This window comes from Peromyscus eremicus, unplaced genomic scaffold (assembly GCF_949786415.1).
Source record: "Peromyscus eremicus unplaced genomic scaffold, PerEre_H2_v1 PerEre#2#unplaced_165, whole genome shotgun sequence".
Taxonomy (NCBI): domain Eukaryota; kingdom Metazoa; phylum Chordata; class Mammalia; order Rodentia; family Cricetidae; genus Peromyscus; species Peromyscus eremicus.
Window position 1 is genome coordinate 184,939 of NW_026734403.1, and position 11,590 is coordinate 196,528.

General features: G+C 44.6%; 2 protein-coding genes across 2 annotated transcripts; both read right to left on the reverse strand.

Annotated features, from left to right (window-relative positions):
- Positions 1-3,288: 3,288 nt before the first annotated feature.
- LOC131901633 (sperm motility kinase X-like) lies at positions 3,289-5,439 on the reverse strand. The gene is made up of 3 exons (XM_059252735.1): positions 4,757-5,439; positions 4,156-4,246; positions 3,289-3,788 (listed from the first exon to the last, which is right to left on the reverse strand). Exons 1-2 carry the CDS (start codon positions 5,281-5,283, stop codon positions 4,213-4,215), a joined length of 561 nt encoding a protein of 186 aa, XP_059108718.1. The 5' UTR covers positions 5,284-5,439; the 3' UTR covers positions 3,289-3,788; positions 4,156-4,212.
- A 1,290-nt stretch (positions 5,440-6,729) lies between these two features.
- On the reverse strand, positions 6,730-10,736 carry LOC131901630 (sperm motility kinase X-like; the record flags this gene model as incomplete). Its single annotated transcript, XM_059252734.1, has 2 exons — positions 10,409-10,736; positions 6,730-8,061 (listed from the first exon to the last, which is right to left on the reverse strand). A coding segment is annotated over exon 2 (1,284 nt), but the record flags the coding sequence as incomplete, so codon positions are not given.
- Between the last annotated feature and the right edge of the window lie 854 nt (positions 10,737-11,590).

The window sequence follows — 11,590 nt, forward strand, 5'->3', positions numbered from 1 at the left end:
ATAACTCCATGGTGGACATAGTGTCTTCCCCTTGACTCTGGAAGGAATCATCTCTGAGCAGGCACCTGGGAAAATTCCTGTATCTACCTTTTGCATTTTCTTTCACTTGTCTGTCTATCTGTATATCTATCTATCTGTCTATCTATCTATCTGTCTGTCTATCTATCTATCTATCTATCTATCTAATTATTTATAGATATAGTCTCCCTACTTGTCACAGATTGGCTTGCAACTTTCTATGTAGACCTCTAATGGTGCTATAAATAACTGGGCATTTGATGTGGAAGAGTGAACTAGATCTTTATCTCTCTGCCTGCATAAAAATCAACTCCAAATGGATCAGCTACCTTCATGTAAGACCTGATACTCTGGAATTACTATTGGAAAAGTAGGGAAAACTCTCCAAGGAAGAGACATAGGTTAGAACTTTGTGAATTAAACTCCATTCATCCAGGAGATATGGCCAACCATTGATAAATGAGTTGTCATAAATGTCACCATATGAACTAGTCTGGATATTATCAAATGACAAAAAAAATTTGCCTTTGTGTGAATTAAACACCCTTGGACATTGTTGGCAGAGCAAACATTGATTCAATCATCCTGAGACACAGTGTGGAGATTTCCCAAAGTCTGAAATCATGTCTGCCCTGTGATCCAGTCATCTCAACATTCTGGACATAACAAAGGAAAGGAGGTCAGGATGCCAAAGAGTCCTCTGTACTGCCCCATGTACCCAAGACCTGTTCCTGACAACCAGGCTATGGAGTTAACCAGTGTGCAGCAAGGGGTGAACTGATACAGCACAGTGCAGGACCCCTCATGAAACCAAAACCAGACCTGCCAGATGGCCCATGCTGTCTGTGTCTCCACAGGAAGAGAAGTGAGCTGCTTTTTGAGTTTCTTCTGACAGTGATTTGGTTGCAGGGGGCCAGGACTTCTGTCATTTTGGAAACCTCTCAGTCTCTAGTTCACAGGCCCTTGTCCCTTGAAGAAAACTCTGCCCCCTCAACAGGATGTGAATGGCAGGGCAGAAACATAAGTTGAGGAGGGAACCAGGTTACAGGCTACACAAAGGCAGTGCCTTGTGATTAGGAGTCAGGGCCCTTGTGAGCATTTCCACACCCAAATATAAGGATTTTTTGATGATGCTGAGATAGGACAACTGCAGAGAAAGATGGAAGTATTTCAAAATGAATCAAAACCTAATCCTTTAACAATGTGTCTAGCCTACAACCACATGTCTGTCTAAGAAGAATGTGATTAGGCCTTATAATTCAGGAGGTACAAACCTGTCACCCCAGTACCCAGGATTCTGAACGGGAGTATCAGGAATTGTGGGTCAACCGAGGCTACATAGCCAGACCTTGTCTCAGCAAAAGAAAGGGGAGATGGATACTGAGACTTGTGGTCAACTTGAGTCCACCTGAAAGACATTATGGTAAGAAAAATTATACTTAAAAGAGAGAAATACTTCATATGTGGAGCCTAAAACAAAATTCTCCATTAGTGATAATAGCGGGATGGAGAGATGTTTCCAGGATGCAGACTAGGCAGTATGTAGGAGGAAGAGGGCAGAGATCTAATGCACAGAATGAAGACCAAAGTACATCATGGAGAATGAGGGTTGCTCTCACCACAGGGAGAAAGGGTGCATTCAGAAGACAGACATGCTGACCAATTCACTATCAGAATGTTTATATAGATATAAATCAGGACACCAGAGCATGTGGTTCAAATATACAAAGGAATTTATTGTAGCAAGAAAACAATCTCTTTATTCAGATATTTGTGCCGTATATCTTTTTGTCTGGTGCCTGTCTTTCTTGGTAATACTTCTGCAGAGCAATCTTATGCCCAGCTCTCTGAGCATATCCTCGATGGCTGATCTTCACCTGGATACACAAGGCATAAAGTCATCAGTCCATCAGCTCTCACTATCTAGGACCTTTCCTTAGAGACTGTCTTCATGGTTCAGTTCTCTAGGTATTGGTTGATGTCACTCTCTAAAAGGGGACCCACTCTAAAAAGCCCTCAAATTACTGTCAGTGTTCTCTATGTCTGTCCCTTGCAGCCGGCAGTACTTCTGATGGAAAAGTGGTGTCCCTGCCTAGGTGACCGAGAAAACAGTAACAACAGCTGACTCCATAGAGTAGATGGAGGGGACTTGAGCAGCACCTCACCCTCACATGGCTCCTGCCAGGACAGAGAGGCATTACCCTCAGTGAGGTAAGTCTCCAAGCTGCCTCAGACACTGTTCCACCAAAACAAGGAGTTAGTACAAGGGCCTGGGTGTTACCTGGATCAGTAGACATTTTCTTTTGTTGCTCTTAGTCCATCTGCTTGTAAGCCTCTGGCCCAAATTCTCTGTCAATCAGAAGCCTCTTCCATCAAGGAGACCTGGTAACAAGGCATTTTGTGAAGTTGACCAAATGTTCACTTGTCCATCACCCTGTAACCAATCATAACTTCCCCATGGCCTGAGCAGAGAAGTATCACCTGTGTGTTCCCCCTTCCATCCAGTGTGTTAGGGCTTGAGTGGCATCTCCTGCTCTAAGCACCATCCAGTTGAAAATGTCCCTTGCTGAGTGTAGTCCCAGGAGTCTCCTTGGTAGCCCCAGCATAGGGTCATACAGGCAGCAAAAGTCTTTCCCAGCCTGCTGCCTGGAGACACAAAGCTTCAGCACCAGCCATGTCCCTACAGGATGTCAGAAAGAAAACAGCTAGGATCTTTGTGTGAGATACTGTTGAAAGTAGTATCTTGGGGTGTAGTAGAGTGTGGTCTTGGGGTATACTAAAGTGTGGTTTGGGGTGTACTACAGTGTGGGCCTAAGGAGGGGTGTGAATCTGACCCCTTAAATCCCTTTAAGTGTCTCTGAGTTATCTTAGGAGGTGGAAATATGGCAGGAGACCATGAGCCACCCAGAGGAACACCCACACTGTCAGGCCGGGGGTTGCCATTGTTTTTCCATCAACAGATTCTATCCACGATCACGCTTGGAACCAGCTCCATCTCTGAATCCAACTGTCAAACACTCCAGACTTCACCTTGCTTCCACTCAAAGCACAGCTGGTGGGCCTTCCCTTGCACAGGACCGGATGCCCTGGGGGAAAATGTGCACCATGCCATGTGTTGGCTTCACGTGGCTCCTGCGAAGCAGTAGAGCAGGGTGGTAAGTGATTGCATTAGGGGTGGAGACAGGAACAAGCTCAGTTAGAGGAATTTTGAGACATTTCCAGAAGGGAAATCACATGAAATATGAAATTACCTTTCTTGGAATGGGAGTCCTCTCCAGTTCAAGCGAACTTCGTTAGTGTCAACTGTGCACGAGGTACATTGGGAGAAACGTGTGTGTGTGTGTGTGTGTGTGTGTGTGTGTGTGTGTGTGTGTGTGTGTCCCTGTCTGTCCAGATACAGAGTAGAGAAGAGTGCATCCATATGACTCAGGTTGCAAAGCAACAAGCAGTTCAGCAGTAATAGTGCTGGGGTGAGTTATGAAGGTGTCTGGATCTGGTGGGGATGGGAAGCAAGCTGTCTAGTAGTTCAGGATGGTGCTGAGAGCTGCACCATAACTAATGGACTCACCTGTTCCCACACACTCTACCTTCCCAAATGAGCACAAGATGGACACTCCCTGCAAACTCGTTCCTCCTCTGTGTCTGGCTCCAACCTGGTCAGCAATACTCATCTTGAACACATACAAACTGGGCAGGCCCTCTGGGGTCCTCCTCTGCTTCCGGTGCCGCTCTCTCTTCTAATGGCTCATGGTACACCTGGCGACAGGTAGCTGGAATGACGATCACACTGTGCGTGGAAGGTCCTCTGAGGCCTGTTTTCCTAATGATCACAGCACTCCATGGATCCTTGTTTAAAGGATCTCGGGTCCCACAGAGTGCTTCACTTTACTGGCACAATTGTGGCACCACCAGCCATCATGAACCTACCTACAAGGGAGAGTCAGGAGGATCATGAGTCTGTCAGACCTGCCTCCCAGAATCCTTTCTCAGTCCTCAGGGTCCAGGTGATGTGAGAAGGGTGTGCCATGCCCCCTCCTCCCCAGTCATCATCTGCAGACACAGGAACACTTTGCTCCTAGTTTCAGCCTGTGATATGAACACAGCTTCCCATGGTACACAGCCATCTGAACTTCCTACCTGGCTCTCTCCAGCGGCCCTGTGCATCCTCAGCATGCTGCTCTTCACTCTCTGGTTTCAGCTTTGGGGGAGCACAGTGCCTCCAACAGCACTTGAAACAGACACAAAAAAGGGCCCTCTTAGGAGAACATGCAGGTCTTCTGCTTGGCTGTGCTGGCCCTGCGCAGTACTGGGCCCTCAGTCTGATTCCTCCTGAGTGCCTGTCCCAGTGCTCTTTACCCACCCTTCTCCTCACCCTTGCCCAGCCTCGGGCCACTATCCTCTGCTATCTATCTGCGTCTAGGTCAAGTTTCTCAGGAAGGATACTGTGGGATTTGCTTTCTGGTGTGAACTCCCAAAATGGGCATGTCTATAATCTGTTTATTTAAAAGCATATCATTTAGTCCAGGAAACAGCTTAGTGAGTAAAGGCACTTGACCCCAAGCCTGGGGACCTCAATTCATTCCCTAGGACCCACATGGTATAAAGACAGAACTGATTCCTGCAAGTTAACTTCCACACACACATATAGTAAATAAATAGTTTTTTTTTTCTTTAAAGAAATGAACCAGATTTTAAAAAAGGCCTAGATAGAAAAGTGCATTGGAGCCTCTCCACCTACCTGTTACCTTGGCTCCCTCCATGGTCCTCTAAGGTCACAGGCAGGATTTTGTTGCAGCCTAGGCGCTCCCTCTTTTCTGTTGGTATGCAGCAGCATAAACTTCTCAGGCCTTTTATAATCCTGCTCTGTAGGCTCTTCCAAATCCGCTTTCTAAAGGGGGCTCTGGGTGCAGTCTGTCTCCGACCACTTAGGTGTCCCTGAGGTATTTCTGGGGAGGATGGGCTGAGGTCTTTTTCTTGTACAATCGGACCCTCATCCTGGGCCTCCTTGCTGGAGAATGGAGTTGATCTATCTTGTGAGGTCATGTTGTTCTTTGAAGCAGCTGTAGCAACACTGAGGGGCTGTCCTCTGAGGTCCTCCTGAGGTGCAGTTTGTAGGAGAGATGAGCTGCTCCTTTCACCTCTCCGACCAGCAGTAGACATGCTGTGGGGCTGTCCTCTGAGGTCCTCCTGAGGTGAGGTTTGTGGGAGAGATGAACCGATAATTTCACCTTGTATGTTGATGTCTCTGCACTGAACTTCCTCCATAGTGGTGTGATGAGATAAAACATCCTGTGAGGACGCCTTGCTCTTTGATTTGTTAGGGCCAGCTTCGGACACATTCCAGGATAACTTACTGGAATAAGTTTCCAGTGCTGAAGACACTGTGGTACATATTTCATCGGAACTGTTAACAGTGCTCTCTGAATCTCCCGAGGTGCTGTTCGTGAAATTAGCCTCATGTACACACTGGGGGCAGGACACTGTGGTACATATTTCATCGGAACTGTTAACAGTGCTCTCTGAATCCCCCGAGGTGCTGTTCATGAAATTAGCCTCATGTACACACTGGGGGCAAGACACTGTGGTACATATTTCATCGGAACTGTTAACAGTGCTCTCTGAATCCCCCGAGGTGCTGTTCGTGAAATTAGCCTCATGTACACACTGGGGGCAAGACACTGTGGTACATATTTCATCGGAACTGTTAACAGTGCTCTCTGAATCCCCCGAGGTGCTGTTCGTGAAATTAGCCTCATGTACACACTGGGGGCAGGACACTGTGGTACATATTTCATCGGAGGTGTTAACAGTGCTCTCTGAATCCCCCGAGGTGCTGTTCGTGAAATTAGCCTCATGTACACACTGGGGGCAAGACACTGTGGTACATATTTCATCGGAGGTGTTAACAGTGCTCTCTGAATCCCCCGAGGTGCTGTTCGTGAAATTAGCCTCATGTACACACTGGGGGCAGGACACTGTGGTACATATTTCATCGGAGGTGTTAATAGTGCTCTCTGAATCCCCCGAGGTGCTGTTCGTGAAATTAGCCTCATGTACACACTGGGGGCAGGACACTGTGGTACATATTTCATCGGAGGTGTTAATAGTGCTCTCTGAATCCCCCGAGGTGCTGTTCGTGAAATTAGCCTCATGTACACACTGGGGGCAGGACACTGTGGTACATATTTCATCGGAGGTGTTAACAGTGCTCTCTGAATCCCCCGAGGTGCTGTTCGTGAAATTAGCCTCATGTACACACTGGGGGCAGGACACTGTGGTACATATTTCATCGGAACTGTTAACAGTGCTCTCTGAATCCCCCGAGGTGCTGTTCGTGAAATTAGCCTCATGTACACACTGGGGGCAAGACACTGTGGTACATATTTCATCGGAACTGTTAACAGTGCTCTCTGAATCCCCCGAGGTGCTGTTCGTGAAATTAGCCTCATGTACACACTGGGGGCAGGACACTGTGGTACATATTTCATCGGAGGTGTTAATAGTGCTCTCTGAATCCCCCGAGGTGCTGTTCGTGAAATTAGCCTCATGTACACACTGGGGGCAGGACACTGTGGTACATATTTCATCGGAGGTGTTAACAGTGCTCTCTGAATCCCCCGAGGTGCTGTTCGAGAAATTAGCCTCATGTACACACTGGGGGCAAGACACTGTGGTACATATTTCATCGGAAGTATTAATAGTGCTCTCTGAATCCCCCGAGGTGCTGTTCATGAAATTAGCCTCATGCACACACTGGGGGCAGATTCTGTGAATGGGGGCTGTTTTCTTGTCAGGGCAGTTCAGGGTGGGAGGCCTACTGTACCTCGTTCTCCCCTTTTTGTCATTCTCGGGACTCTCAGTTAGAGTGTGCAAACTGGAAGAAGTGGAAAGGATAGAGACACTAGATCCCCTCTTGATAGTCACTTTAGGTGTTGTGGGAGGGCCTGTAAGGTTCAAGGTTCCAGCAGACTGCTTGGGCTGAAGATCTTTTGTAATGTCTTCCCAGGGTGACTGCTGCCTAAGAATCAAGTAGGTGGCCATCACTTGATCAAACTTCTTCTCGTGTAAAGCTTCCAGGATCTGTCCTTGCTTATAACCCATGACACCCATGATGGCCATCACAGTGGGGTCTGGGTAGCTGTCCTCATCGTTCTCTCTAAAGGGATTGGGAGAACCTTCATTGCCATGCTTCAGCCATTGAAAGCCCACAACATCATCTATTGTTGGTCTTTCTCCAGGATTTATAGTTAACAACTTAGCAATAAGATCCCAAAGCTCTGGCGACAGCTTGAATTCAACAGAGTACTTTCCCACCAAGATCTGCTCCTTTATTCCTACAAAGGCAGTTCCCTTGAAAGGGAGGCACCCTGTAGACATAAAGTAGAGTACAACCCCCAAACTCCAGATGTCGGTTGCTCGGCCATCGTAGCTTCCACCTTTAAAGACTTCTGGGGCACAATAAGGAACGGTCCCACAGAAATGTGCTAGCTTCTGCCCCAGGGTAAGCTTGGTGCCCAGCCCAAAATCACTGAGTTTTATATTTCCTTTGCCGTCCACTAAAATATTTTCAGGCTTTAGATCCCTGTGAACAATCCCTTTCATGTGACAATACTGAAGGGCACATACCATCTGTTTAAATACCTTACGGGACTCCTCCTCCTGTAGGTAGCCAAACTCCACAATCCTGTCCATCAGCTCTCCGCCTATGGCATAGTCCATAACTATGTACGTGGTATTTGTGGTGTCGATTATGTGCAGAAGTTTAATGATATTGGGATGGTCTAGAGATTTCATTATTTCAATTTCTGATTTGATGAGGCTATTCTTTGTGCCTTTTGGAAGAACTTTTACTGCTACCCTTGTCTGGGTGAGTAGATGGCTAGCCAATTTTACTTCTCCAAATGCTCCCCGACCAAGGGTCTTTAGGATTTCATAGTGCTCTGTTAAAGCCTCTTCGTCAGAGGAGTTGTACTGTAGGGTGTTGCCTTGAGCCATTTCCCACTTCTTCCTCTTTGTTGATATAAAGGCTCTTACCAACACCAACTAGTGATGCAAGATAAAAATTAATTAAAAGCAGATCTAGGAAAAACATTTATAGCTATAAATTCCTGCGGTTAAAAAAAAGATGGATGTCCAAAATAACCTAATGATGCATGTCATGGTCATAGGACAACAAGAACAAGCCAAACCCAAAAGAAATAGAAGAAATGCTCAAGTCCAGAGCAGAAATTGGTGAAATGGAAACTAAATTACAAATACCAATGTAACAAAGACTTGATTATTTTAAGAATAAATATAATTGATGTGATCTTAACCAAAATAGCTAATAGAAAAATTGAAGATACAATTTAACAATATTAGAGACAAAATAAGAAACTAATAGAAAACTTTAAGATACAAGTTAATAATATGGGAGACAAAATAACATTCGATTACCAGAGATACAACTGAAATCCAGACATCTAGACAATCACTAGGGAATGTTTTTAAAATGTTCCAGTGAATTGGAATAATCTAGAATAAACTTCTAGACACACATTAGCTACCAAAACTCAACTGAGAAGATATAAAACACCTAAACTGAAAGACTGTCAGAGTCAGAGGCAGTGGATGACAATACAAACTGTTTTCTGGACAAAGCAGGGCAGTTGCCCATCTGAATTTACAGCATTGTGACCTGCTTAAGCTCACTCCAGACAAAAGTCTCAGCATGAAGAGGGGAGGTTGGACAAGAAGTCACACTCCTGATCAGCTATTGACAACTGATAGATTCCGGGAGAGGGAGAAAACTTTTTAAGGGTGTGGCCCCTGGTAGGTGGGACCTACCACACTTCAGTGGAAGGCCATATATCCAAGAGTATAAGGACAACAGAGACTGTACTTGATGGTGAAAAACAAAACAAAAAGACACAAATATGGGTGGTAGGAAAGAGAGTATGGAAGATTTGAGAGAAATTGGAGGAAGGGATAAACATGACCAAAATATATTGTATGAAATTCTCAAAGAACTAATTTTAAAACAGAAAGAAAAGCAACAAAATTGAAATAGTAACTTAAAATAATCTCTTGACAAAACAAAAACAAAACAAAAACAAAAACAAAAACAAAAACGAACAACAACAGAAAAACCTCCAGGACCAGACAAACTCATTGGTGATTTCTATCAGACCTCTGAAGATCAGAGTGCAGAGCTAAGCCACTAGTTAGCCATAGAGGCCAGGTGTTGATGGCTCACACCTTCAACCCCAGCACTCAGGAGGCAGAGGCAGATGGATTTCTCTAAGTTCAAGACCACCCTGGACAACATGAGATTAATCCAGTCTAAAAGAAAAACAGAGCCAGCTGGTGATGGCTCATACCTTTAACCTCAGCACTAGGAAGGTGGAGACCTATAGGGATATGGCTGGGCAGAGAAAGGAATATAGGGTGGGAGGAGACAGGAGCTCATTGTATTCAGTCTGAGGATTCCTGGAGACAGACTCTTGTACACTTTCATTCTGAGGATGGCTAGAGGTAAGAAGTCTCTCTAGTGGCTAGGTTTTTTGTCTTAATGATCTTCAGGAAAGCTTTGTTAGAGCATACATAAAATATCACCAAGATACCAATGCTTCTCAGACGATTGCATGAAATGAAAAGGGTTAGGATGCTTCCAGACTCATCCTAGGAGCGTGTATTACTCAGGTACCAAAACCAGGTGGATAAGGTAACAAGAAAAAGGTATAATCAACATCCTTGGTGAACACGGATGCAACAGTTCTTAGGAAGAGTACTTAATAGTTCACACGAAATTCAACAGCACTTAAAAGGACCATACTTGATGATGAAGATGGGTTCACCCAGTCATGTAAGGGCTGTAACATATGCCAACTGAATAGCAATGTTGTGCAGAAACAGAAGGGCAAGAATCAAATACTCAGCTGAAAAGAGTGAAATTGTCATTTTTCAGGGACAACGCATAGACCTGGAAACCATGTTGTGTATAACAAGCCAGTCCCACAAAGACATTTTTTTCAAATCTTGGATGTCAGGTTGGGGAGTGGACCTGATAGTAAAAGGGAATGATTAGGGATGTGAAGGGGAAAGAGGAGGGGGTAAGTATATAGAGTAGGTGAATATTACCAAAGTACATTATGTACAGATACAGAAATGTTACACTGAAGTTTTTTACTTTATATGCTTAATAGTTACTAAAACAAAAATCTTTAAAAAGTAACAAGAAACAAAGAAAATGAGTAGTTAGAGAAAGAAAAATGGAGGATAGTTAACACAGAAAATTTTAAAAATGTAAAAATTAACATCTAAAACCAGAAACATAAATTACATAAAATAAAACAAAAAATGAAAACCAATACCCCCAAAGCACAACCAGCAAAGTGAGAGAAAAACTCACTCTGTCAAGTAAAACAAGTCACCAGCATCCGAGTCCAAAACTTCACCGATATCCAGGTCCAAAACTGTCACCACCATCCAAGTCCCACAGATCACTCACTACCCAACAGCTCTCTGTACTAGAAGGACAAAACCCAGGCCTAGGCAGTGTGTTATATGCACAGGTGTCAGTCATTCCTCACAATGACTCCTTGTGAGGTCAGAGCAAGACATGGACCAATGAGGGATGGGCACACTCCTGTCTAAAGGACTGTGTTAGCTACTCTGCAGTCACTGCTACCAAGTGCCCCACAAAAAGTAACCAAAGGAAGGTTTGCTTCGGCTCACACTTTGTGAGAACAGGGAAAGCATGGTAGCAAGAGTAGTTGGTGTTAGCATGTGGCTGCTTACACTGTACTGGTCACCCCACCTCCAACACAGGCTTACAAACTGCTTCCTGGAGCTAGGCCCCCCTCCCCAAAGCTAGACCACCAACTTCCCAAGAGAGCATCTAAGATTCACTAAGATGGGATAGCCAGTGAACCCCTGGGGTTCTTTCTCTACTTCCCTAGTGGGATTACAGGTGTGACCTGCAACACATGGCTCAAGTGCTCAAAACATAATTGAGCCATTTCGCCTGGCTCTTCAGGCACAATTTTTAATGCTTATTTTTCATTTTGCAAACATGAAGGACCTATATTCTTTCTGAGTTTAATGAAACAAAACAGGTAATTTTTTCTAAAGATTTAGCTAAATCTTGACTCTGGCAATTCCCTTCACAATAGTAGGTATTGCTCCCCTCCTCAATACAATACATTTTACTTTTTTTATTTCAATTTTCATATTGAGTTTTCTGATTCTTTCTGCTGCATTTTTACTCACCACTTTTTAAGCATGCCTGCATTTTATCTGCCATGTGAGATCAATTTGTCCCTGTAGCAGTAGCAGAGAGACCTATAGAACATGGCTTGGTAAATGGTGCAGCTAGTTAGAGTTGTGGTATTACTAAATCACTAAATAAGTCATCGAGGATGCTGAAAATGACCTGGGAAATCCCCATGTGTAGACCACACATCCTGGGAAGGCTAGGAGAAAGAGGACTTGATTATGACCCAGTAATTGCTACAAGGAGAGGCTTGGCATTAAAATCATTTTTTTCCTACCAGGGTGAATTCTATGGTTTAAAAAGTTTAAGCAGTTTTTA

Excerpts from the sequence above, each read along its gene's own strand:
- LOC131901633 (XM_059252735.1), bottom strand. The coding sequence starts at position 5,283 with ATGGAGGAAGTTCAGTGCAGAGACATCAACATACAAGGTGAAATTATC. Across the intron at positions 4,247-4,756 it reads GGAGGGAGCCAAGGTAACAG|TGCTGTTGGAGGCACTGTGC; the intron begins GTAGGTGGAGAG and ends GTCTGTTTCAAG.